At 48.0% G+C, this 26,829-nt stretch overlaps 1 protein-coding gene across 2 annotated transcripts; it reads left to right on the forward strand.

Annotated features, from left to right (window-relative positions):
- Positions 1–242: 242 nt before the first annotated feature.
- Positions 243–26,045, forward strand: SEPTIN5 (septin 5). 2 transcript variants are annotated; one of them, XM_056859291.1, is made up of 12 exons: positions 243–374; positions 7,588–7,684; positions 9,951–10,037; positions 10,999–11,122; positions 12,223–12,357; positions 13,987–14,104; positions 15,114–15,215; positions 17,613–17,709; positions 18,357–18,492; positions 20,189–20,209; positions 24,231–24,333; positions 25,862–26,045. In XM_056859291.1, exons 1-12 carry the CDS (start codon positions 285–287, stop codon positions 25,916–25,918), a joined length of 1,167 nt encoding a protein of 388 aa, XP_056715269.1. In that variant the 5' UTR covers positions 243–284; the 3' UTR covers positions 25,919–26,045. The 2 variants fall into 2 exon arrangements, with proteins under 2 accessions (XP_056715269.1, XP_056715271.1); XM_056859293.1 differs by lacking the exon at positions 20,189–20,209.
- The last annotated feature ends 784 nt before the right edge of the window (positions 26,046–26,829 follow it).

Consider the following 26,829-nt stretch of genomic DNA (forward strand, 5'->3'; position numbering starts at 1 on the left):
GTGGAAACATCTCTTCAGCTGCAGTTGCCTTTGCAACCATTATTTTCCGCCTGCTCCACCCTCGGCGAGGAAGGCAGCAAGAGAAGCACAGGAAATTCTCGCCAGCTGGCTGCTGCAGGCGCTCTTTGCCTTGCCGAAGGGCCCAAAGCGCTCTCCCCCTCCTGTGTGGGCGGGGGTGGCGGCCGCCTGATAGATCGACTGGAGGCTGGGAAGGGAAGGCATGGGCCGGGCTTTCTCTTTTTTGGGCCGGTGGTGACCGCCGGCCCTGCCTGCCGTTGGTTATTATGGATTCAATCATTATTCAGGAACGATTAGTCGAGCGGCTGCTTTCTCCCAGGACTCAGCTCCAGAGAAGCCACTCGGTGAAGCTGAAGGTATATTTATAGCCCTAGCCGAGCCGGAGAGCGGGCGGAGGGGTGGAGGGGAGTGCCCGAGAATGGTGCCCGAGCAGAAGCATTTAGCCAGGCAAGAGATTCCTGGTGGGCAGAGCAACAGGAGGAAGCCGGTAAGGGGGAAAAGGGCGAAAGGGCCAAGGGCTGGGCTGGGAGAAGCAGCAGCGGTGGAGCCAGAGAGGCGGGGATGGTGGATAAAAAGGCGAGCCGTGAAACCCGTGGTGTCTTCCTGTGTCCTGGTTCCTTGCAGTGGTTTCCCTGCTGGCTCCGATTGGGGTGGGTTCACAGGGACGTGGGGGTGGGGTAAGCACACATTTGATGAATGTGCTCGGGGTGGGCCTGCCAGGGGGTTAGGTTTTGGACAGGGGTCTCTTTCGTCTGCCACGCCGGGGGGGGGGGATTCTGGAGGTCGTCCCACCCCTCATTTCCTGCCTGTCTGGGTGGGAGGGAGAGAATCCTGACCGGTGACCTGTTTCATGTCTGCCTGCATTGTGTGGCTTATGGCAGGACATGTGCGAATGGTGAGTGTGTGTTTTGGGGAGTGGGGGGGGGGCTGCGGTTGTGTGTCTCCGATACGGTTGCCGTCTCCTCCCCTGCTCTTGTGGGTGGATTTATTCGTGTTGTTCCATATGATTTAAATATAGCATTTATGTCCTCCTAGAGAGGAGTGCAAAACGGGGAAGTGAGATGCATTTGATCTCTCTCTCCTTTTTATGCCTCGGGCATGGAATCGGGCGTGAAATCTATCTACAATGGCGTTCCTGCGTTCGGGCCCCAGCTTTGCTTTAAGATGCTGTTGGGTCTGGCTGGCTGTTGTGTTGGAGCAGGGACCAGAGCTGACGGATGGTTAAGACAGATGGCAGGCGGCCGGGATCTGTGTGGTGCATTGAGTGGGGGGCGTTTTGTTCTGTCGTCACCCGTTTTCTGAAGGTTTGGGAAGAAAGGAAGAGCTGAATGAGTTACCGTGGGTGGGGGTGAAGGCCCTCTCATCCTCATTAATTCAAGCACTGATTGGCGGTATCACAGCAAGAGATGAACCCTGCAGTCCACCCTTCCTAAGATATTAATGTTAATACTTCACATTTATATGCCTCGTTTTCAGCGTCCAACGAACGTGACATAGGTAATCCTAACAAGGCAGGATAGTATTTGTCTACCACGGTACAGATGAGTGGCAAGAAGTGGGGCTGAGAGCATTTGGTTGCCCTCAGGCTTCCTAATGAGTTCGTGTGATGAAGATGAGGTTTAGGGGTGGCACCTATCCATTGCCACTGCAATACCCCCTTCAGTAGGGTTGCCAGGTCCCTCTTCGCCACTGGCGGGAGGTTTTTGGGGCAGAGCCTGAGGAGGGTGGGGTTTGGAGAGGGGAGGGACTTCAATTCCCAAATCTTCAGGAATTTCCCAAGCCATAGTTGGCAACCCTTGTCCAGTGGGTTTGTGGCTGGGCAAGATCTGAACATCCTGAAGAGTAGTTTAAGGTGCAGTCCTGTGCAGCATTACTCCAGCGTGGTGCAATGGTTAAGAGCGGTGGTTTGGAGCAGTGGACTCTAATCTGGAGAACTGGGTTTGATTCCCCGCTCCTCCACATGAGCGGCAAAGGCTAATCTGGTGAGCCGGGTTTGTTTCCCCACTCCTCCACATGAAGCCAGCTGGGTGACCTTGGGCTAGTCACAGCTCTCTTAGAGCTCTCTGAGCCTCACCTACCTCACAGGGTGTCTGTTGTGGGGAGGGGAAGCGAAGTCAATTGTAAGCCACTTTGTAACTCCTTAATAAGTTAGAAAAAAGGGGGGGTATAAAAACCAACTCTTCTTCTTCTTCTATTGCTTCTATTGGGCTGGATTGTGCTCATATTATATAATACTAAGCACTCCACTTTATGTTAAAAGCAACTATTTCTGCCACTGTAAGACAGCCTTTAGTCTAATAGACGTGTGTTGGGGGAGAAAGGAATAAATGGCCATCTGTCAGCAATGCTGATTCTATGACCTTTGGCAGATCATGGGGGGAGGGCATCTTTGATGAAAATAACACCAATTCAGTTCTGTAACCACCACGGATTCAAAGCGCATAATCAAATCTGTGCCAAGAATTGACTACCTATTATTGTATTTAGGATTGTCATCTGATCCACCAGTCTTTAATGCAAGTTTTTATCAGGCCATAGGAGGGCCTCCTATTGTGTGGCAGGAGCATTTGCAACCTCTCCTCCTGCCCCTTGAAAGTGGCACTGAGCATCTCTGCAAGAACTAGGCTTTCTCTGAATCAGCCTGAACAAGTGTGCATGAAACACAGTTGACTTAAGAGCAGCTGTCTTCCTTGTTCTCTCTCTCTTGGGGTCATGTAGGGTTGCCAACCTCCAGGTACTAGCAGGAGATCCCCTGCTGTTACAACTGATCTCCTGTCGATAGAGATCAATTCACCTGGAGAAAATGGCTGCTTTGGCAATTGGACTCTCTGGCATTGAAGTCCGTCCCCTCCCCAAACCCCGCCCATCTCAGGCTCCGCCCCAAAAACCTCTTGCCAGTGGCAAAGAGGGACCTGGCAATCCTAGGGTCATGGCTGTGTGTGTGTGTCAAGGGTGTGTGTGAAGGGGCTGGGCAGCATCTTGCTGAGGGCCCCGAAACCTGGAATGAATCCTGGGTTTTACACACATTTCTGTGAGAACGAGAGAAATCAGTGTCCCAGTGGGGTATTTACGTGTGCATAATCTCTAGCATTTGCAACGTTTAAGGGTACCGTCTCAGTAGCAGTGATGGCGTTGCCCTTGAGTGCCATGGGGATTACTGACCTTGTAACAAAAAGACGTTCCGTATCTGAGAAAAGGTTCACTGACCATTGGTTTTAACATTCTAGCGAGTTAGATGACAGAAAACATTTCTGAGATATCAGAAAGCATATAAATTCATGTGCCAGGGAACACAAGCACATTCTTTTCCAGAGTAAACAGTAAAACGTTTCCTGATGCCAATCTATGCTTCCAGGTACTTATTTATTTAACTTAAAATGATCACATCAGAACATCATAAAATAACCCCCCCCCCAATAAACTCCCAACTAGGCTGCAAATCCAACTCTCAAAAAGGGCAAAAACGGGCAACAAAAGGACCAATGTCCCCATTAATACTGTCAAAACCATCGTAAAATGTTTCGAGATAGGTCAGTGTCTTTGACAAAAAAAACCCCTACAAACAGAAATATAACACACAGATACCGCAGTGATTTCAAATGGAAATAACCTCCATCAGTAAACACTCTATGTCCCCCATAATCCATAGTCAAAGCAGAGTTCTCCAGTTCTGCTGATCTTTATAGGTTCAAAATCTTATTTATTTACCATTAGGGTTGCCAACTGCCAGGTAGTAGCAGGAGATCTCCTGCTAATTCAACTGATCTCCAGCCGATAGAGATCAGTTCACCTGGAGAAAATGGCCGCTTTGGCAGTTGGACTCTATGGCATCGAAGTCCCTCCCCTCCCCAAACCCCACCCTCCTCAGGCTGTGCCCCAAAAACCTCCCGCTGGTGGCGAAGAGGGACCTGGCAACCCTATTTACTATTATTAATCCTGCTTTTCAGCCAAAAATTGGTTCCCAAACCAAGCCAAATGGCATAAAAATGACAATGAATGTTTGATTTTAAAATGGTTCTTGAGGAAATTAAAACAGTAACAATAATAACAAAAATTTAACCTAACAAATCCCCTGGCATAGGTGGACTCCCTCCATAATTTTATAAGACTGTCTTAGATACACTGTTAGACCCCCTGACTACAGCAATTCAAGAGGGGTGTGTGTATAAAGTGCAGCCTACTTATGGCAACCCGGTAGGTCTTTCAAGGCAAGAGATGAACAGAGGTGGTTTGCCATTGACTGCCCCTGCATAATGACCTTGGAGAGCCAGTGTGGTGTAGTGGTTTAGAGCAGTGGTTTGGAGCGGTGGACTCTGATTCGGAGAACCAGCTTTGATTCCCCACTCCTCCACATGAGCTGCGGAGGGTGATCTGGTGAACTGGATTTGTTTCCCCACTCCTACACACGAAGCCAGCTGGGTGACCTTGGGCTAGTCATGCTCTCTCAGCCCCACCTACCTCACAGGGTGTCTGTTGTGGGGAGGGGAAGGGAAGGCGATTGTAAGCTGGTTTGATTCTCCCTTAAGTGGTAGAGAAAGTCGGCATATAAAAACCAACTCTTCTTCTTGGTATTCCTTGGTGGCCTCCCATGCAGGTGCTAACCAGGGTCAACCCTGCTTAACTTCTGAGATCTGATGAGATCGGGCTAGCCTGGGCCATCCAGGCCAGGACAATTCAAGAGATACAATTCTATAAATCCTGTCCAACATCATGGAATTAAAAAGAAGAAGAAGAAGATATTCCTTGAAGGGCGGATTCTCAGCTGGTAGCTTTCTGTTCTTCCCATGGTGGCCTTATCAGTAAAAACCAGGGTAGGGGCAGGATTTGTCACTAGACAAGAGCTGCAGTTAAAGTGGATGCCTGCCACAGCTTGTGTCTTATTAGGAACTGCTGCTGGCACATTTACCAGAAGAGCCAGAAGGATGGGTGTATCCAAATGGCTGAAAATATTGATTTGGTGTAGGTGGCCTACACAGCTACCCTTGGCTGTGCGGAATCATCTGCGAATCAAGGCACCCTGGCTGTGTGCGTGAGCAAAAGGCAGCCTTTCAAGGCCATGCTCTTTGTGCTCCAGAACGCGATGAAATGCCATTTCCTCTTGGCGGCCGATGGAGACGGTGAGGCGTAGGATCTCAAGGGCAGCTCCTTGCCAAGGCCCTGCGTCTGCACCCTCTACGCCACTTTGGAATCGAGGAGAGAGAGAGAAGTGATGGATGAAGGCACCTGGATGGGTCCAAGCTTAGAAGATATCCCAAGCTGGGGTTTTTCTTTTTGAAACGGTTCTTAAAGCGTTGACGGAGTTGGCCGGGGAGAAAGACGCCTCTGTGTCAGGGGAGCGGAGAGCTGCCAACAGGCCCTCTTGAGTTATCGTGAGCGATGAATGGTGCATTCACAGGGTGTTTGCAGTGCGGAGCCAGAATTCCCCTGGCATGAGCAGGACCATGAATCTCCAGTCCCCCTGAGGGCAACAGGAAGTGGCCGGCCTGATTTTGGAGCCAGTGTAAACACTATGGGGAATGGCGCCTTTGAGTTTGCACGCTTACCCTTCTCCGCCTTGTGAAGGTTGTGGGGACTCTGAAGCGCTCTCTGGCCTGGGCTGTGAGTCGTCTTTGGTCCAGTCCTGCAGATCTGAACATTTTACTTGTCCCTTTCTTGTAGTTTGGTATCGTCCTGTCCAGCGTAATTGGAGAGTTTGCGTGTAAACGGGACTTTGGGGTCCCTTTCACCATCAACATTTGGCACTCTCTTGGATAGCAGAAAAATGGAGAGTATCTCCAGGTAGTTGCTGGAGATCTCCTGCTATTACAACTGATCTCCAGCCAATAGACATCAGTTCCCCCTGGAGAAAATGGCCACTTTGGCAATTGGACTCTATGGCATTGAAGTCCCTCCCCAAATCCCGCCCTGTTCAGTCTCCACCCCAAAAATCTCCAGGTATTTCCCAACCCAGAGCTGGCAACCTTACTGAAGGGGGGGGGCAGTTAGGCAGCACTGAAAATAAAAAAGTCAAAAAAATGCCCTATAGGCTTTAGCAAGGCTATGCCAGCTATTTTGCCAACAGCCGGCAACAATACCTGTCACTCAGCTACTCTCAATATCCTATCCATTTTGAAGACCGCTTATCTTTTGTTTGTGTTCTCCCTTCTCCTTTTCTTTAAGCGAATCTACATGTAGGGTTGCCAGGTCCCTCTTTGCTACCCGCGGAAGATTTTGGGGGTGGAGCCTGAGGAGGGCGGGGTTTGGGGAGGGGAGGGACTTCAATGCCATAGAGCCCAATTGCCAAAGCGGCCTTTTTCTCCCGGTGAACTGATCTCTGTCGACTGGCGATCAGTTGTAACAGCAGGAGATCTCCAGCTACTCCCTGGTGGTTGTCAACCCTATTTACATGACCGTATTTTTCTCCATGCCTGGGGGGGATAGACCCGGTGTGTGGCTTTTGTCCCAGACTCAGGGGCAAGCCATTGTACTGTTAGACACAGCAAATGTCTTTGTGTTAGGAAGGCCAACGCTTTCTGCCATCCCTATTCTCAGAGAACCACCATGGGAGACAATTTCCATCGTATTAACTTGGACTTAGACTCATCTGTTTCACTCTTGGACTTCGTTAAACTTGGGTCTCCTTTGAAATAGCTGATTAAAGAAGCACTTCATTTCTCATTAATCAGCCATAAGTCCCCATCAAAATGCTGCGGAGAGAGATAATTGGGACCAATAAATCTCTCTCTTTTTTTAACCTTAGCAGTATAGCCAGCATCTATTACCAAGGCCCTCTTCAGCTCATCCATCCGTCAGATAACATAATATTCTTCCTGGGGAGATGCCAAGCAATTTAGCAGCCATCAGCTTCCCCCTCCCTTCTTAAGTTTCACTTTCTCCTGAACTTATAATTGACAAGTGTTCCCAAGCTAGGGTTGCCAGGTGCTTCTTCGCCACCGGCAGGAGGTTTTGGGGGTGGAGCCTGAGGAGGGCGGAGTTTGGGAAGGGGAGGGACTTCAATGCCAATGTCCAGTGGCCAAAGCTGGTATGGTGTAGTGGTTAAGTGCTGTGGTTTGGAGCGGTGGACTCTGATCTGGAGAACCGGGTTTGAGTCCCCACTCCTCCACATGAGCGGCAGAGGCTGATCTGGTGAACTGGATTTGTTTCCCCGCTCCTACACATGAAGCCAGCTGGGTGACCTTGGGCTAGTCACAGCTCTGTTAGAGCTCTCTCAGCCCCACCTACCTCACAGGGTGTCTGTTGTGGGGAGGGGAAGGTGATTGTAAGCCGGTTTGAGTCTCCCTTAAGTGGGTGAGAAAGTCGGCATATAAAAACCAACTCTTCTTCTTCCTCAAAGCAGTCATTTTCTCCAGGGGAACTGATCTTTAGTGGCTGGAGATCAGTTGTAATAGCAGGAGATCTCCAGCTAGTACCTGGAGGTGGGCAACCCTATCCCAAGCACCCACCAAGCTCCATTGGGGCCCTCTGCCAATTCCTTGAACTCCTTGGTTCTGCTGCTTTTGCTTGCTCCAAAACTATTCAAGATGATCCCTTGTTCTCTGTGACCAACCACTGCTTGTCTTCTTCTTGCAGGACCATGAAAAGCAGTATGTGGGGTTTGCTACGCTGCCCAACCAGGTGCACCGGAAATCCGTGAAGAAGGGCTTTGATTTCACTCTCATGGTGGCAGGTGAGGATTTTCAGGCACCTCAGTGGAAGCCCTCTTGGGCTTTGCTACCTGCCCTAGTTAAGATGCTGTTGGGTCTGGCTGGCTGTTGTGTAGACGACTGGGGAAGGCGATGGCAAACCTCCCCGTAAACACAGTCTGCCTAGTAAACATCGGGATGTGACGTCACCCCTTTCCCCCTTATCAGAAATGGCTCCACAAAACTTGCCCTACGTGTCTTTTTTTTGTGTTGCATGTATCTCTGCTCGTCAGTGGGGCAAATGGGATCTCCTCCTGCCAGTGGTTCCAAGCCGAATGTGCTGTTTACAAAGCAAAAATATCTGAATGCAGAACCGATCTAGTTTGACCCTTAAAATCTCTCACTGAAAAAGCGAAATGTGGCGTGAGACTATCCATCTGCGGAAAACATTCTGTCCCCCTGTGAAAGATGGCAGTTGTATGATCCAGTCAGGGTTTGTGTTTTCCTGCCATCTGGCTCTCCAGGACTTGAAGCTGCTATGATTTCTGTCTCCCTTGACGTGGTAGTTGCAAAGTGTTGTAGGGGCCATGGAGCCATCTGGATAATAATAATAATTTGAAGTCTTTCTCTGTGGGTTTTTTTATTTTGTTTTCTGTTCTTTTATGAATGGCACATGGACCACTCCTACACATATCTCTTCCAACCCCAGCCTTTGTAGTTTATTTATTGTCAGTTGGGTTTCCCCACAATTTGTGGCTGCCTATGACCAGCACAATTTGCAGTCCAGGATTTAGGTCTTAATTTCATCCATGCAAGGCTTGGAGCTGGATTTCCTAGGATGGAAATTTTGCTTTGGATGGATGTATTTCCTCAGTGGCAAGGGTAGGGTTGCCAGGTCCCTCTTTGCCACTGGCGGGAGGTTTTTGGGGTGGAACCTGAGGAGGGCGGGGTTTGGGCAGGGGAGGGACTTCTGGCTGTTGGGCTGAGGCTTGGGAAACTGTCATTCAGACATCACAGTAAACTGTGGCTTGTTTCAGCTGCACTTTGTGCAAAAACTGTGGTTCGTTTACCATTTGTAACTAACGAAACCAAGTTTGTGTGTAAATGCTGAGGGGTCTGTTCCTTGTCATAGAATCATAGAATCAATTTGAATCATTTGTGAATCATTTGTGAATCATTTGTGAATCATTTGTGAATCATTTGTGAATCATTTTTCACAATAGAATAATAGAGTTGGAAGGGGCCCTACAGGCTATCTAGTCCAACCCCCTGCTTAATGCAGGATCAGCCTAGAGCATCCCTGACAAGTGCTTGTCCAGCCTCTGCTTAAAGACTGCCAGTGAGGGGGAGCTCAACACCTCCCTAGGTAGCTGATTCCACTGTCAAACAACTCTTACTGTAAATATTTTTTTCTAATATCCAGCCGGTACCTTTCCTCCTGCAATTTTAACCCATTATTGTGCTTCCTGTCCTCTGCTGCCAACAGGAACAGCTCCCTGCCCTCCTCTAAGTGACAGCCCTTCAAATACTTAAATAAAGCAATCATGTCCCACCTCAACCTTCTCTTCTCCAGACTACACATTCCCATCTCCCTCAGCCTCTCCTCGTAGGGCTTGGTCTCCAGACCCTTGATCATCCTCGTCACTCTCCTCTATACCCGCTTGATTCTGTCCACATCCTTTTTGAAGTGAGGCCTCCAGAACTGCACACAGTACTCCAGGTGCAGTCTCCCAAAAGAGAGGGCACCTTCCCTGAGCTGCCTGCTCTGTGTCCAGGTAACCGCAAGGAACAGCATTGCATTTGACAACCTGTGGTTTGTGAATTCAGATGTCACAGCAAATCACAGATGATGGTTAAGAAACCTGCTGCAACCCGTAGTTTGAAATTCCATTTTTGATGCCAGCTGACAGTCCAGGATGTGTGTTATCTGTATCGACACATCACCACTAACTGTGGTTTGGTGAAACCACCATTTATTGTGATTGTCTGAATGTGGGCTTGGGATGCCCTGGTTCAGATGGAGGCCCCATCAAGGACACCGTGCACGTGAGTTCTCCTCTTCCAACATAATGGCGTTTTGGTGAGCCTCAAGAATGGGGACAAAGCCAGATAAAACTAGGCTGGGTGGAGCTGAGATACTACATCCGACCAAGGACACAATATCCTAAACAAGAACGTTTCCTGCTTGTGAAAGATAATCCAACTCCTGCCCCCGGTACCCAAAAAGTAACAAAACATTGTCTTGGAATTCAGCCTCAGAAACGGTGTCCAAGATGTTCTCCTAATTCAGTACTTGGATTTGTTTTTTAGGAGAGTCGGGTCTGGGCAAATCTACACTGGTGAACAGCTTGTTCCTGACAGACCTCTACAAAGACCGGAAGCTTCTCAACGCGGAGGGTATGTTGTATCCAGAGCGGGGATTAAGCGGAGCTTTTTATGATGGGGACCGAATGGACTGTCTTTTACAGCTGGCTTCCCTGACCTCACCGCTGCTAGTCCAGCTGGACGAGCAGTGCTTCCATGGGAAAAATAGCTACTGAGGTGCCAAAACTGTCATGGCAGCTCTTAGCCTTTGCAACTGGAAGTGCCTCTGTAACGTTGCACTTCCTGTTCTCCCATTGCCATTGCTTAAATGCTTCCTCCCACCACCACATGGTTTGCCTGCTTATACATATTATTTGACAACTCGTCTTTCTAGAGCTTTTTGTTTAGCTAGATTGAATGCTAACCCCTCTATGGTTATGCAGGGCAGAATTTTGAATATACCATATTCAGACAGGACCTGTCCTTGCTCTTCTGGCTCTATCGATTCACTAGCTCATTCCATTTTGGAATGCCGCTTTTACGAGGAACTTCGATCACATTATATTTCACCCTTTTTAACGTACAAATCTAATGCCTCTGTGTCTGACATAATGCCTTTTCTACTAAGCGATAGGGATTCCAAGGCTACATTGTCAGTGGCAAGATTTGTTTCAGTCCTTATATCCCTCAAACACTAGATATATGCTGCTCAAGATCAATGGATCAAGGAGCTTCTAAGGGATAAAAGGTTAAAAGAAAAGGAAATGCTTCCTTTCCTATATGTGCCCTTGATTGAGAGACGCAAGCCTCAATTCCCCACTCCTCCACATGAAGCCTGCTGGGTGACCTTGGGCCAGTCCTGGTTCTCTCCGAACTCTCTCAGCCCAACTCAGAGGCAGGCAATGGCAAATCACCTCTGAATGTCTTTTGCCTTGGAAATCCTACTGGGTTCCCATAAGTCTGCTGTGACTTGACAGCGCTTTCCACCAGGGAAGAAAGACATTCCTGATACTAACTTGCATTACCTTCTTTTATTTAATGTTTGTATATCAAGAAAGAATCAGTCAGACGGTAGAGATTGTGAAACACACGGTGGACATTGAAGAGAAGGGGGTGAAGCTGAAGCTAACGATAGTCGACACTCCAGGTTTTGGAGATGCTGTTAACAACACTGAGTGGTGAGTACCCACCCCGATGTTTCTGCTGTTGCTAGATGGTAAGAAGTGGGGGAGATGGAGTTGCAGAGCAGTGTAGCCTTCTGTCATCCAGTTTCCCTTTGGGTAGTCATCCTCCTTTTTATCCAACTGGCCTGTAAATTTAATCTGAAAATCGTTGAACTGTCTTGTCCCCTGCCCCCGAATCTAGGAAGTTGTAGTTCTGTCATTGTGTAAGGAAGGGGACTGTAGCTCATTGGCAGAGCACGCAGAAGGTCCCAGGCTCAGTCTCTGGCATCTCCAGCTAAGACTCTGGTAGTTGGCGATGTGAAAGATCTCAGAAGAGAAAGAAAAATAGGGATACGCCAAGCATAAAGGTAAAGGTAAAGGTCCCCTGTGCAAGCAAGCACTGGGTCATTCCTGACCCATGGGGTGACGTCACATCCCGACGTTTCCTAGGCAGACTTTTTTGTTTATGGGGTGGTTTGCCAGTGCCTTCCCCAGTCATCTTCCCTTTACCCCCAGCAAGCTGGGTACTCATTTGACTGACCTCGGAAGGATGGAAGGCTGAGTCAACCTTGAGCCGGCTACCTGAAATGACTTCCATTGGGATCGAACTCTGGTCGTGAGCAGAGCTTGGACTGCAGTACTGCAGCTTACCACTCTGCGCCAAGGAACGTGCCAGCAAACCAAAAAAAGGGGGGGGGAGATGCAAGGTGAAAGGTGACAGCTTTATTGTCATGAAAAGCCCCAATGTGTTTCGCTGTATAAGCTTCGTCAGGGGGATCAGAGTTCTGAAAGGTTCAGCAAAAAGGAACTCTGACCCCCCTGATGAAGCTTATACAGCGAAACTCGTAGGGGCTTTTCATGACAATAAAGTTGTCCTCTTGCATCATTTTTCCTTTTTTTCTGGTTCGGCGAAAGATCTCAACCCGAGACTCTAGAGAGCTGCTGCCAGTCAGAGTAGACATTACCGTCCTTGGTAGACCAACCCAGGGTAAGGCAGCTTCATGTGTTCGTGTGAACTCTTTGTCAGAAATACTGAATCTGAACGCTGCCTCTAACCAGCACGGCCAGTAGTCGGGGACAGCCCTGACCTTTTCCGTGTGCGTGTTTGAACCCAGTTGGAAGCCTATCACAGATTACGTCGACCAGCAGTTTGAACAGTACTTCCGTGATGAAAGCGGCCTCAATCGGAAAAACATCCAGGACAACCGGGTCCACTGTTGCCTGTACTTCATCTCTCCGTTCGGCCACGGGTGAGGCATTTCGTTCCGGGCACAAGCTTGGGCTGCTATGGATACTTTAGGGGTCGCTTGAGGTGTGGAGGGGAGGTAGTTGTGAATTGCCTGCATCGTGCAGGGGGTTGGACTAGATGACTCTGGAGGTTCCTTCCAACTCTATGATTCTATGAGTAAAGGAGGGCCGCTGAATTGTTACGCCAAGCACAGAGGGTCTCCTTTGTTGGGGGAAATTAGCTGGAGACTAGATAAAGCTATGCAAGAGGCTGGCGAGGGGATCTTTTTAACCAGTTATGCGCCAGTTGAGCAAACCAATGGAAAATACCTAATAAAGAGGAGGCTTTTATGAATCTTAAGGTTTTTATTACAAGTAATCAAATAGGGTAAAACACACACACACACACACAAAATTTCCAAAACATACAGAGCTAAGAAAGCAAAGGTTTGAGGGGGTGGTGACAAGGGGGAAGTTATATTTACCTTCTTGAAGAAAGAACAAGGTCCAGAATGGAAACAGCTGCAAGGAAAAGCTAGCAGTGAACAGCACCACTGGCAAGGGAACAGCACATGCAAGCACCGAGGCTAATACTTTTGGATCAGGGCATGTGTCGGCAGCGGCAGGTTCTTTCTCTTTGGGTGAAGCACCCTAGCATGCAGCCAGGAGTGCAAGGGGGAAAGCGGACCATCTTTCCCAGTGGCCTTTGTGATAGGCAAGCACAATGCTGTGATCGGACCCAGGCCTGGGAGACCCGGGTTCCAAACCTCCATTCTACCCAGAGGCTTACTGGCTGACCTTGGCCCAGTTGCTCTGTCAGCCTTACCTACCTTCTGGGTCGTCGTGAAGATAAAATGCAGAGGGGATCAGCCGCATGCGCCATCCTCAGCTCATTGGAGGAAGGGAGGGATAAAAAGGGATTGATTTCCATGTCGGCACTGAGGGTTAGCATGGTGAGGCATCTGCTGAGGCCTGCCTCCAACGGTGGGTCTACCACTGACTGGAGATGCTCAGTCCATCTGCTTCCTTCAGTAATGGAAGATTACCTCTGCAGGGACCTCTGGGGCAGTTTGCCGTTTCATGAAGGGAGAGGGATCCAGAGGGAGGACAGCAGGGAGAGAGCCAGCATGGTGTAGTGGTTAAGAGAGGTGGACTCTAATCTGGAGAACCGGCTTTAATTCCCCACTCTTGCACGTGAGTGGCAGACTCTAATCTGGTGAACCGGGTTGGTTTCCTCACTCCTCCACATGAAGCCTGCTGGGTGACCGTGGGCTAGTCACAGTTCTCTCATCCCCACCTACCTCACAAAGGTGTTTGTTGTGGGGAGAGGAAGGGAAGGAAAGTGTAAGCCAGTTTGATTCTCCCTTAAGTGGCAGAGAAAATCAGCATATAAAAACCAACTCTTCCTCTTTTTTGCTCATGGAGCTTAATGGAGTATGTAAGATTCATGCTGTGCTCCTTCTTCTGGGAGGGTCTGTGTTCATGTGCATGCCTGAGGTAATGGCATACAAAGTGGGGATGGGTAAGGAAGGGTACCTTGCCAAAGGACCCCCCTCCCAAAACCTGGATCTGGCTTTACCCACGGATGTAAAAGTGGAAGCTCCCTTTGTTTGAAAAGTTGAGATAGCTTACCTCGCTTCTCTTTGTTGCAGGCTGAGGCCGGTGGACGTGGAGTTCATGAAGGCTCTCCACGAGAAAGTCAACATCGTGCCCCTCATTGCCAAAGCTGACTGCCTAATCCCTTCGGAGATCAAGAAGCTAAAAGAGCGGGTGAGCAGTGCTGATTTTCAGCTTGGGAGTCCTGGAAGGAGGTGCTGGTGGTGGGGCTTTCAGGCTTCCCGGTTTGGGGATCTGCCTGGAATCCTTCATATGTGCAGCACGATGTTCAGAGAGCCAAACGACACGTTGCTGCCGCCGCCATGGGTTTGACCCGTGGCTGCCGCCATTTTGTAGAAAAATTTGACCATTTAAAAAAAATGCCGTCTTGTCTGCCCCCCATGCCTTATCAAGTACCAAATCAGCCATGGGGAGGGGCTGTTTCAGCACTTGAAAAGGTGCAGGGAGAGGAAACAAGATTGGAAGCCAACTTGGAAGGCTTTAAGAGGAGAGTGGACATGATCATGGAGGAGAGGGCTATCCATGGCTACTAGTCAAAATGAATACTAGTCATGATGTGTACCTCTTCTCTCCAGGATCAGAGGAGCATGCCCATTATGTTGGGTGCTGTGGAACACAGGCAGGATGGTGCTGCTGCAGTCATCTTGTTTGTGGGCTTCCTAGAGGAACCGGGTTGGCCACTGTGGGAACAGACTGCTGGACTTGATGGGCCTTGGTCTGATCCAGCAGGGCTTTGCTTATGTTCTTAAGATTTCCTAACCCCACCCCCGCACAGGCCTGATCAGGATGGGACCCTCTTGGTATTTTGTAGTAGTATCATAATTCGGCCCAGAGTGAACCCGAGATCAAGGGAGGCCTTCACCAGGCTCTTTGCCCACAGAAAGGCTACTGAGGTTTTTTTTTTAAATGATCCTGTATCTTTACGGCCAGGAAGGGTCCCCTGGCTCCTGATAGGAACTGGGCCATCTAATCCAGAGTGGTGGTTATTTAATTTACTGAAAATATTCATATCCTGTCTCTCGGTATACGTTCTCAATATAAGTACTCAAGTATTGGTTCCAATGGACCCCTTGAAAGTGTTTTGTTTTTGCACCATCGACTGGATTTGGTGGTCTAATGTGCTGTTTCCATTCTTACTGACTTTCTACATGTCTAAATGCAGATCCGGGAAGAGATCGACAAGTTTGGAATCAAAGTTTACCAGTTTCCGGAGTGCGACTCGGATGAAGATGATGAATTCAAGCAACAAGACAGGGAGCTGAAGGTGGGAGTGAAGATTTGCCATAACAGTTTTGCCGTTACATTCCTAGAAGCAGAAGGGAAATGGTTAGTGGTAATAGTTAGTGGTAACGCGGTGGGATTGGGGGCTGGTGGTAAATCTGCCTATAAGTGGACTCTAATCTGGAGAACCGGGTGTGATTCCCCACTCCTCCACGTGAGCGGTGGACTCTAATCTGGTGAACGGGGTTGGTTTCTTCATTCCTCCACATGAAGCCAGCTGGGTGACCTTGGGCTAGTCACAGCTCTCTTAGAACTCTCTCATTCCCACCTACCTCACAGGGTGTCTATTGTGGGGAGGGGAGGGGAAGGGAAGGTGATTGTAAGCTGGTTTGATTGTCCCTTAAGTGGTAGAGAAAGTCGGCATATAAAAACCAACTCCTCCTCCTCCTCCTCCTCCTTCAATATTATTTTAATAACAGAAAGAACAGGCTTTGCTTACTTTCCATTGTTTCCAGTTGCATGTATGGAGAACTAACATGTAACTGTTTCATAGAAGTGCTCGGCAATTGCAGCCTTGGCTAATGAAGGCTGTTACCGCACTAGGTATTCCCAGCGATGTATTAAGAGTTTGAAAATGTTATAAAAAACATCGCTTTAAAAGGGTTTTTGGATACCACGGCTAAAAAATGGTTGGAAGACGTCTTCACAGCTAAAGGGGCCAAACAAAGTGTGAACAGTATTTTTTATAACAGTTTCAAACTCTTAATACATTGGTGGGAATAAACAGAAAGTGCGAGCAGAATTTTTTATAACATTTCCAAACTCTTGATACATTGCTGGGAATACCTAGTGCGGTAACAGCCGAAATCAGGGGCAGCTGCAATTTTTAGAGGACCAGCTGCCACCTAGTGGCCACCCTACTAAGGACTGTGCATGTACAAGCAGACCTCGGAGATATTGCAAGTTCGGTTCCTGACCACTGCAATAAAGCGGTACATATATGCCCACCTTTCCTGGAGGAGGAAGCAGAAGAGGACTTTCACATTCTTTTCAGCCCTGTTGGCATGTATAAGGCTGAAAGGGGCATCAGAGAATCAGGCTCTGCTTCCTCCAGACGTCTGTCCCAGCATGAAATGAGATATTGCCCAGATACATTGCAGGGACCTGCGGGGCAGTCTCTCATACCTAGTGAGAGTAGATGGACCAGGCTTCTTTGCCTGGTGATGGGCCCTAAGCTGAATGGTCTCTGAAGATGCCCTCTCTTGCAGAACCTTGGTGCCAACCCTAAATGACACCTCCGTGTCAGATGTGTAGGGGCTAGTGGAGGCTGCCTGACAGTGAGCATGGGAAGTTATCTTATATTGAACTGTGCTGGGTGCCCTCCCTCTGAGCTATGCCCCCCATACTCCAAGATGCTCTTCTCATTGCAGGTAGGGTATCCCTTATCTGGACATCACATATCCAGACTGATCCGAAAATCGGACCCTTCGAGCTGGCACACAGGCAGATCCCTGCTGCCTGCTTTTAGTGTTCCCTCTCACCTAAAAAAATAAAACACAGTCTACACTGCATCATGGGGAGGGGCTGTGACTCAGTAGTAGAGCATCTGCTTGGCATGCAGAAGGTCTCAGGTTCAATCCCCGGCATCTCCAGTTAAAGGGACAGGGCAAGTAGGTAATGTGAAAGGCCTCTACCTGAGACCCTGGGGAGCCACTACCGGTTTGAGTAGACAATCCTGACTTTGATGGACCAAGGGTCTGATTCACTATGAGGCGGCTTCATGTGTTCATGTGTAGGTGGAGACTGAAAGCCTGCTGTTGTTAGTTTGTTTGTTGTCGCTCTTGTTTAACAGCTGATGCAGGTATTCTGGTGAGATAGTTACACCTTCGCTTTCTGATGGTTCAGTGTACACAAAATTATTTAAAATATTGTTTACAATTACATTCAGGCTATGTGTCTGAAGTGTATATAAAACAGAAATGAATTTGGGTCCCATCCCCAAGATATCTCAGTATGTATTTGCAAAAATCCCAAAATATCCCAGTATATGGAAAGATCCGAAATACGGACTACTTCTGGCCCCAAGCAGCCCAGATGAGGGATACTCAACCTGTATTACTTCACATTGCAGTGGTAGTTACGAGTGGTGATTGTCCAGAGTTTCATTATAGCAATCCAAGCACAGATAAACTCGAGGGAAGGGGCTGCTGAAGGTGAATGCTGAAGTTAGCTTTGCAGGGCCTGTTTTCTGAGAGGTGCTCAGGACGGAGAGAGGGGCCATGCGCTGCTTTCTCAATTCTACCTTTCCCCCATCTGTGCCATAGACAGGAATTCTGTCTGTTTCCTTGTGTGATCACACTGCTGGGTTGTTTCTGTCTATCCTTGACCTTGGCTGTAAAATTTCCCAACATGGTCTGAATCCCGGCTCCTCTCGTTCTAGGAGAGCGCTCCCTTTGCAGTCATTGGCAGTAATACAGTGGTGGAAGCCAAGGGCCAGAGAGTACGAGGGCGGCTCTATCCCTGGGGCATCGTGGAAGGTATGTTTTGAAAACCGGCTGGATTCATGGAGGAGCGCACCTTTGACACCCTGACGGAGAAGTGGCATCTCCTGGTTCAGAGGCAACCTACCATGGAGCGTACACAAAAGAGAGATGAATATCATGGCACCAGATACTGGTTGCCCTGACCCAGATAGCTCAGGCATGCCCGATCTTATCAGGCTTGGGATGCTAAGCAGGGTCAGCCCTGGGTTGTACTTGGATGGGAGTCCTCCAAGAAAGTCTGCGTTTGCTATGCAGAGGCAGGCAGTGGCACCCCACCTCTGAACACCTGGAAAGCCCTATGGGGTCGCCGTAAGCTGGCCACAGCTGGACAGCAAAAAAGAAATAAAAATGCTGGTTAGAAGTGAAGAGACTGAGGTGTGACAGTGGAAAATCAGAAAGGAGGAAGTTGCAGGAGTCAAAGTGTGCAGGTTGGTTTTGAACGCTGCAGATGTTCAACAATGCCATCTCAGCTGAACCAGCATGTTCAATTGTGTTGTGATGTTTTTGTGGGTACGTGAAGGTTGGCTCTGTGTTTGCAACAGTGTTGTGTATTAGATAGACTGCTGGGAACACCCGGGTTGCAATCCCGGCTCTGGCCTCGACGCTCACAGCATATGTTGTCTGCTTGCTGTTTATCGCAGTGGAAAACCAAGCACACTGTGACTTCGTGAAGCTGCGGAACATGTTGATCCGGACGCACATGCATGATTTGAAGGATGTGACTTGCGACGTCCACTATGAGAACTACAGGGCGCAGTGCATACAGCAGATGACCAGGTGAGTCCCGATGCTGAAGCCCCTCACCTAAAGGACGTGCACGCACAAACCCATAAGTGAATATTATGCTGGAAGTTCCTTCTGAAAAGCGTGCTGAGCAGTTTTTTTTGAGTTCAGGATTACAAAACCCTTTAATGGAGATCTGGCCCAGGTTTAAAGGGGATCTAGCTGCCAACAACGTAAGAGGGAGAATGGGTATGGAGGGTGAAACTGGGTCTTCCTGATGCGCATTTCATGAATGACTTGTGTCGCTGTTCTCAGTCACTTGCCCAGTTTGTTTATTCTTTTTAAATTCACTTTCCTAGAAAAAGTCATACTGTTATAAATCAGAATAGAAAGCAGTGTACAAAAATAGCTTAACAGGAAGAATGAAGGAGCTTTCAGTGTGCTATTCGTGTCTCTGAGGGTTGGTTCACACGTGCATGTTTGTCCCGTGACTGCAAAAATCACACATGTGTCAATGAGCCTTTGCATTTCTGAGACCCTGATAGAACTTCTGTATCATCTGGTGTACTCTCAAACATGGTGTTTTTCAGTGGAGTCCTTTCTCAGGTTTATCTGCCAGTAATTCAAGTGCTGAATAAATGTGGTATAGAAATCTAACAACATACATGCATATGAAAAGTAGCCTTCAATTACTCAGCCTTTGACTAAAAGGTAAAGGTACTCCCCTGTGCAAGCACCGGGTCATTACTGACCCAACGGGGTGACGTCACATCCTGACGTTTACTAGGCAGACTATGTTTATGGGGTGGTTACCATTGCCTTCCCCAGTCATCTACAGTTTACTCCTAGCAAGCTGGGCACTCTTATTACTCGGGAGGATGGCAGGCTGAGTCAGCCTTTAGCTGGCTACCTGAAACCGTCCTCCGTCGGGATCGAATTCAGCAGAGATTTTGACTGTAGCTTGCATTCATTGAACTGTCTTCATAGAAAAGTACTTACTTACTTTAATGATACAGGCCAATTTAATAATGATAATGGCCAATTTGGCCCTGAACAGTGTCACACTAAGATGATGAAGAAGAAGAGTTGGTTTTTATATGCCGACTTTCTCTACCACTTAAGGGAGACCCAAACCAGCTTACAGTCTCCTTCCCTTCCCCTCCCCACAACAGACACCTTGTGAGGTAGGTGAGGCTGAGAGAGCTCTAACAGAGCTGTGACTAGTCCAGCGTCACCCAGCTGGCTTTGTGTGTAGGAGTGGGAAAACAAATCTAGTTCACCAGATTAGCCTCCGCCGCTCATGTGGAGGAGTGGGGAATCAAACCCGGTTCTCCAGATCAGAGTCCACCGCTCCAATCCACCGCTCTTAACCACTACACCATGCTAGCTCCCAGAATTAAAGAAAAATAAAGAAAGAAAAATATATATTAGTATTTTTTAATCTTAATTGACTGGGGGAAAAACTTGGCAAGTGTCAATGTAGTATTAAAATCCACCCCTGCGTTGAAAAGTACTGTGTTTGCTTTGACATTGGGTGATGCGGACGTTTTGTCTCTGGTGTTGGATCTATGATAGCTTATTCATTGTTTGGTGCTATACAGTCAACGAATGATGAAAATATACACAGGAACCACCCTAGCTTTCCCCCACCCCCAGTGTTATGATTTCATCTGAAGACTGTTTTTTTTTCTGCTTCTACTGTGCTTCCGCAAGCTTCTTCTGAAATCTTTTTTATATCTTCTTTTTCTAGACCTGGAGAAGTAGATCAATGGTAGAGTATTTATTTACTTATTTAAACAAGTATTTATACCCCACCTTTCCATTTAAAAACTTCCGAGGCGACTAACAGAAAATAAATAAAACAAAATTAAATCACTAACAAAATCATAACGAAACAGCAGCAACAGTAACCAACAAAGTTGTTTTAAAACACAAGGAAATAAAGGAGACCATGTAATCTTCACTGGGGTGCCTGAAAGATATCAAGGAAGGCAGCAGGCAAAATGTCCCTGAGAAGGATATTCCGTAACTGGGATGCCACCACTGAGAAGGCCCTGAGAAGGTCATAATCCACCTAAACCCTGAAGGTGGGGCTTCTGGAGCAAAAAATCTGGGACATTCATATAGGGACAGGTGGTCTGTAGATACTCCAGACACAAGTCTAGGGGTATGAGCTTTGTATGTATAACTCTCCAGGTTCAAACCCTAACAACCCTTGATAAATGGCAATGAAAGGTACCTCTGACTGTGCATACAAGTAAAAACATGTGAAAAGGAAGGGTGTTTCAATCCCCCCCCCCCAGCCCCTTTCATTTGAAAATGCCTGCCAGCAAACATTTGTCTCAGCTCTGCCCAAAGCTTTTTGGTTTTTTACTTCTGATTGTTTTATTTTTTAACAAGTTAAAACTTTTGGCCCATGTGATTTCTTTCAGATTTAATTTAAGTTTTGTCTGAACATTTTTTTCTTTTTGATGCATTTAATTAAAAAAACACTACCAATTATGAGAATGGGCAGGCTGTCGAATAAAAGTCAAGGTATCCGCTATCCACATTTGGTGCCAGCATTTCCAGTTTTCCTGTCTTCTTAAGTGAGATAGAGACAGTCAGGAAATCGGCACAGTTGTGATAGTCTGGGGTAACGATCAGAATGCTGGACTAGGATCTGAGAGAGGCGGGCTTCCATCTCCCCTCTGCTAAGATGCTCACCGTGAGCCAGTTGTTCTCCTTCAGCCTAACCTACCTCACAAGGTTGTTGTGTGGATACAATGAAGAAAGGAGAACTGTGTACCCTACCCTGACCTTCTTGAAGGAAGGGCATGATAAAAAATGTACGAGATAGCTAGTCGGAAGAATGATCTTCAGTGTTGAATGGATCCCATCTTTTTTTAAACACATTTTCTTGATGCGTTCACATTCATGGTGCTTACGATATTTGGATTTGAATGGCGCCATCTAGTGGTTTCCTGTTGCATGTTGTTTTATGTTTTGAAACTAAACCATGAACCTTTAACCCTATAAAAAATTAACACATACAAAGGCCATTTATGCATGGGTTGTTTCCCTCGCGGTCACCCCGCGGACTGCCCCGGCGCTTTCTTTTGACTATGCACGCCTTTCCCGTTCGTCAGAGGTCGTTTCGCTCTCCTCGCGCGTTTCCACGCGTTTTGTTCGTGTTTTCCGGATGCTGTTTTAGCGAGAATCCCAAAAATGCAGACAAAGCACGTGGGGAGAGCGAGGCGGCCCCTGATGGTTGGAAAAGGCATGCATAATCAAAACGAAGCACCAGAGAAGTTGTTGGGGGTGACTGCGGGGAAACGGCCCTTCATAAATGGCCAAAGTCAAAAGAGGGACTTTAAAAAAAGAAGTGTAATTAATTGTAAGAGTGTCACCTACTGGTGAAGTGGTGCTAATGTTCTCCAGAGGACACTGCCCCAATCTGGATATATCAAGAGCAGCAATTTCCAAACTGTTTCAAGAACACCCACAGGTGTGGGGGAAGCTTATTTGGTGCTTCTTCATGAGATAAGTTAATAGCTTAGACGCTTCCCTGAATGATAAGTTGCCCAAAACTGGTAGCCACAGGGAGTGCAGATCTTGCCCTGAATTCAAAGAGGGCAACCATAAGGCCTCACTGCATACTTTTTGGGTCAATCCTAGAACAAGCCAGAGAATCCCCTGCAGTAGGGCTGGCGAAGATGGTCCATGCAACTGGGCACTTGCTGAGACCCCCGCGGCCTAGTCAAAAGCCCACGCCTCACATGAGATCCTGGGTCAATCTTGCATTTCTCCATGGGAGATGTTCCTGGAGGCAGCAGAAGAGGCCAAGGAGAAGACAATTGCCCTTGGCTCCTGTCTCTGGACACTCCTTGCTCTGGGCCAGGAGGCCCCTGAATCTTTGTGGTGACCCCGTCTCACTCCTTTTAGAAACTCTGGCACCAACAGGTCTAAAAGGAGTGTGAGAAAGGTGTACTACCTCCTGGCAGTATAGCAACAGTTGGGTGGGGGCTAGGCGAGCCATGGCTGTCTTGATCTTAATGAATGGGCAGGTTCATATAGGAAAAGGGGGTCCGTCCCACCTATAAAGCCAGGCAACCGAGACGACTGCCTAGGGAGCCAGATTTGGAGGCTGCTGGGCTCTGGTTGTGTCTGCCTACTCTCAGCTGTCTGCTTGCTGAACAAACAGTATTAATGAAAGAATTAGAGCTAACATTCTAAGGCAGGGGTGTCAAACTCATTTGTTACGAGGGCTGCATATGACATCAGTGTTACTTGGTCGGGCCACATGTACCATAAAATTTATGCCAGGGACTGGAGATACAAACTTGATAGAAGACACAGGTAAAGCCAATTAATGATATTATTTTTACTTTATTTTTTACTTACAATACAAACATGCTCATTAACAGTAACACCCTTACAGTATTTTCTTTTATTTAACAGTCTTTGATAATTGACCCCTCAGCAGCGGAGGGGGCTGCCCCAGCTGGTGAGCCAGCAGCAGAGGCTTGCCACCCCATATCAGGAGCGGTGTGGGTTGGTAGCTGGCCTGTGGGCCGGAAAAGAGCTCTCAAGGGGCCAGATCTGCCCCCCGGGCCTTATGTTTGACACCCCTGTTCTAAGGCTTATACTTAGTGAAATCCTATTTCTTATCTGTTGACGGTACACAGATCCACTTCTTGATTTTAGTCAGTTTGTGCTATTCCTACAATTCCTAGAGTCTATAAGTGTAGAAGAAACATATTTGTTTTTATTTGCTTATTCGAGGCATGCCTAAATGCAGATTTACGATCCTCGCATACAAATTTGCCTTGCCGTAGAGATAAATTGCATTGACAAAGCACATACCCGTATAATAAAAGGAACCAAAATGCAGTTTTTTAAAAAACAACATTCATACGTGGAATAATTGGAGGGGGCGTATGTGTGCAGAGGATGCTTCCACTCTGGGGGTGCTGTCTGATCTAGGGCCAGCCCCGCAAGTATGCCTTCAAAGTTCCCAATTCCACTAACAATATTTAATTAACATGCACCAGAAAGCAGCCCGGAGGAGGGGGGGTGGTTCCGTATCACATGCCTTGGACTTTCTGTGAGACTCTGCCTATGAAATCTAGCATTTTACCCACTGATGCTAAATGGACACTCGACCTGAGATGTTATTCCAGTCACTGAGATATCTGAGACCACAATTGCATGTTTCTAGGTACAGCACAGGCTTTCGAGGAAAAAGGGAGAATGCTAAGGCAGGCTCAGGAGCAGAGCCTCAGAGGAGCCTTAAGCAAACCTCAAGAACTGCTAAAACGTGTGGTGTCGTCAATCAAAAGAGTTTCCGTCTAAACATTAGGAAAACCTTTCTCACAGTTCGAGTGGTTCCTCAGTGGAACAGGCTTCCTTGGGAGGTGGTGAGCTCTCCTTCCCTGGAGGCTAGATGGCCATCTGTCAGCAATGCTGATTCTATGACCTTAGGCAGTCCATGAGAGGGAGGGCACCTTGGCCATCTTCTGGGCAAGGAGTAGGGGTCACTGGGGTGTGTGTGGGGGAGGTAGTTTGGAATTTCCTGCATTGTGCAGGGGGTTGGACTAGACGACCCTGGTGGTCCCTTCCAACTCTATGATTCTATGATAAGTTCCCGGGATCCTGTAAGGATGGTCAGGGACAGGGTGTCCATTCCGCTTTCATGGCTGTCTGGCAGCATTGTGTGTGCATGTCTCTGCCCTCCTCCTTATTGAGCATGATCCTTGATACGGTCCAGATTGGCCTAAAGTTCCCCACCCTTCTTTTCGTCATCCTTGTAGCAAGCTGACTCAGGACAACAGGATAGAGAGCCCCATTCCGATTCTGCCTCTACCTACGCCAGATGCGGAAACAGAGAAGTTGATCAAAATGAAGGACGAAGAGGTAAGCCGTTTTGGCTTTGGGCCTGTTGAGACATCAGCCATTTGGCCCAAGTTCATTGGCCCTCTTACTGAATACAGTTTTGTGCCACCCCAATCCAGCCGCTCCTTGGAACAAAGGGAGGAAAACAGGATCACACCAAGGGGGTTCATCTAATCCAGCTGCAGCCGTGCTTTCAAAAGCATTTGGCAGAAATTAAACAGGGGAAAGAAACAGATTTCCCAAATTTCACAGGTACAAGTTAGCCACAGTAAATGAAGAGACAGTGTGGTGTAGTGGCTAGAATGTTGGACTAGGACAGTCCCGGGTTCAGGTCCTCACTCAGCCATGGAGCTCATAGGGTGATCTTGAGCCACAGTCTATGTCCCTCTCAGCCTAACATATTTCATAGGGCTGTTGTGAGGAGAAACTGGAAGAGGAGAGAACCCATGTACATCAGACACGGAATGGAGAGACCTGGGTTCAAATCCTCACTCAACCAGGAAGCTCATCCTAAGCCAGACATATTCTCTCTCCCTGCTTAACTTGCCTCATAACCAGGGGAGGGAACCAAATAAGACATCTGGAGCTCCTTGGGTGGAGGGGAGGGGGAGCCAGCGTGGTGTATTGGCTAGAGTGTCAAACAGATCTGGGAGGCCCAGGTTCGAATCCCCACTCTGCCTGGGAGGCTGGGTGGGTGTCCTTGGGCCACTCATTTTTGCTCAGTCTGACTTACCTCACAGGGTAGTTACTGTGAGGACATAATGGAGGCGGGGAAGACAACATTGTAAGCCACTTTGGGTCCCTGTGGGGGAGAAAAGTGAGGTATAAATTTCCAAATAAACATATCCTTGACAGAGGGGTACCAATTCAGAAATTGTTTCAGAGGGTAGCCATGTTGGTTTGCAGTAGACTAACTAGGTTTAAGTCCAGTAGCACCTTAGAGATCAACAAGATTTTTTTTTTTTGGAGGGGGATATGCGCTATCGAGAGTCAGAGGCCATTCATGCATGGTCGCTTTAACCTCCTTTATTCCCTGTTTCAGCCAGGATCAAATTTTTCTGTATGCACGTTACCTCATTCCTTGTCGGCTCAACCCTATTTCAACGCAAAATGAACCCGGCTTTTCCCATTACCCTTCTGGCCCGAATTAAACCGTTCATCCTGGCTCATTCCGGAGTCACTGAGCGAGCGCACACCTTTCTCTGGTTGAGCTTTGCCCCACCCTTTTCCAAACCCCTTTTCAAGGCAGCATGCTGATAGCCAAACAGGGGAAGCACAAAAGATTGGCTTCTCTCTCATCCAATCACAAAGCAGTGTGTAAATTCCAGCCAATGCATATAGTCTCCCCCAACCCGGGTTACTTTGATCCTGGCTGAAACGGGGAATAAAGGAGGTTAAAGTGACCGTGCGTAAATGACCAAAGCTCCCTTTGTCAATCCAGGAATTGTTCAGCGCATTTCTGACCCTGCTCAGCCATTAGCGGATACTGCTGCTATCGCTATTTGCCAGGCCCAAGTTGCCTCACTGCTGACCTCTTGTCTTGTTGCAGTTGCGGAGGATGCAGGAGATGCTGCAGAAAATGCAGCAGCAGATGCAAGACCAGTGAGAGGAGGCAGGCTGGGAGGACAAAGGGAATCCGCCTCGCCACCACCAGCAGGTCAGCGGGAATTGTGGACGCTCTAGGAAGGACTTTTCCCCGTGCACAAGGACTTGTGAGCAGGAGCGGCACCCTCTCTTTCTCATTCAACAGTAGCACCCTTTGCCAGCGGATCGCCCGAGAGGTGGACGGGAAAAGAGGTCAGGTCGCCGCAAGCCCTTCCCACGTTCGGAATACGACCTCAAAGGCATCCAGCTATTTTATTTCTCTTCTTTTTTTAAAAAAAGAAAGACCATCCATTTCTCACTCTCTCCCCAGATGTACTCTCCGTCTTGTTTAGGGAACTTCTTGGTATTTCGAAGTCACGGTTTCTATGGCTAATGAAGTTGAGGACTCTGTGTAAATGCACGTACTTGTTTACTCCTAACCAAGGTGCTGCGATCCTCCTCCTGCCCCCTCGACTCCCCGTTTACCCTCCACCTCTCCAAGTTCATGCTGGGCCAACAACGGCTTGGGACCCAGGGTTCACAAGACAGTTCTGGTCAGATCTGTCACCTGGGAGATTCTGTCGTTTTCCTGCCACTTTGGAGTGGACAAGCAGAAAGGTGTGTTGATCCTCAGGTGAATGCTGGTTGGATTTGGAGGGGGGGTTTCCAAAGATTCTCAGAAACATTCCAAGATGGGGTGTGTGTGTGTTTCCTACTAAGCAACTCAAGGCTCTTTTGCACTTGGGGGAGGAAGCAGAGGCCTGCTTGAGAGGGCTGATAACTAAAAACCAGCTCTCACTGTCCCTGTTTTAGATGGAATTGGGTACCACAGAATGGTGTGTTGCTAATAGTAAGAAAGGAGTAACTCAAGAGGGTTTTGTGTCATTCCACCATGCTGGTCTGTGTTCACTCTCAGGCCAAACACAGCACAGA

Source organism: Euleptes europaea, chromosome 13 (genome assembly GCF_029931775.1).
Source record: "Euleptes europaea isolate rEulEur1 chromosome 13, rEulEur1.hap1, whole genome shotgun sequence".
Lineage (NCBI taxonomy): Eukaryota > Metazoa > Chordata > Lepidosauria > Squamata > Sphaerodactylidae > Euleptes > Euleptes europaea.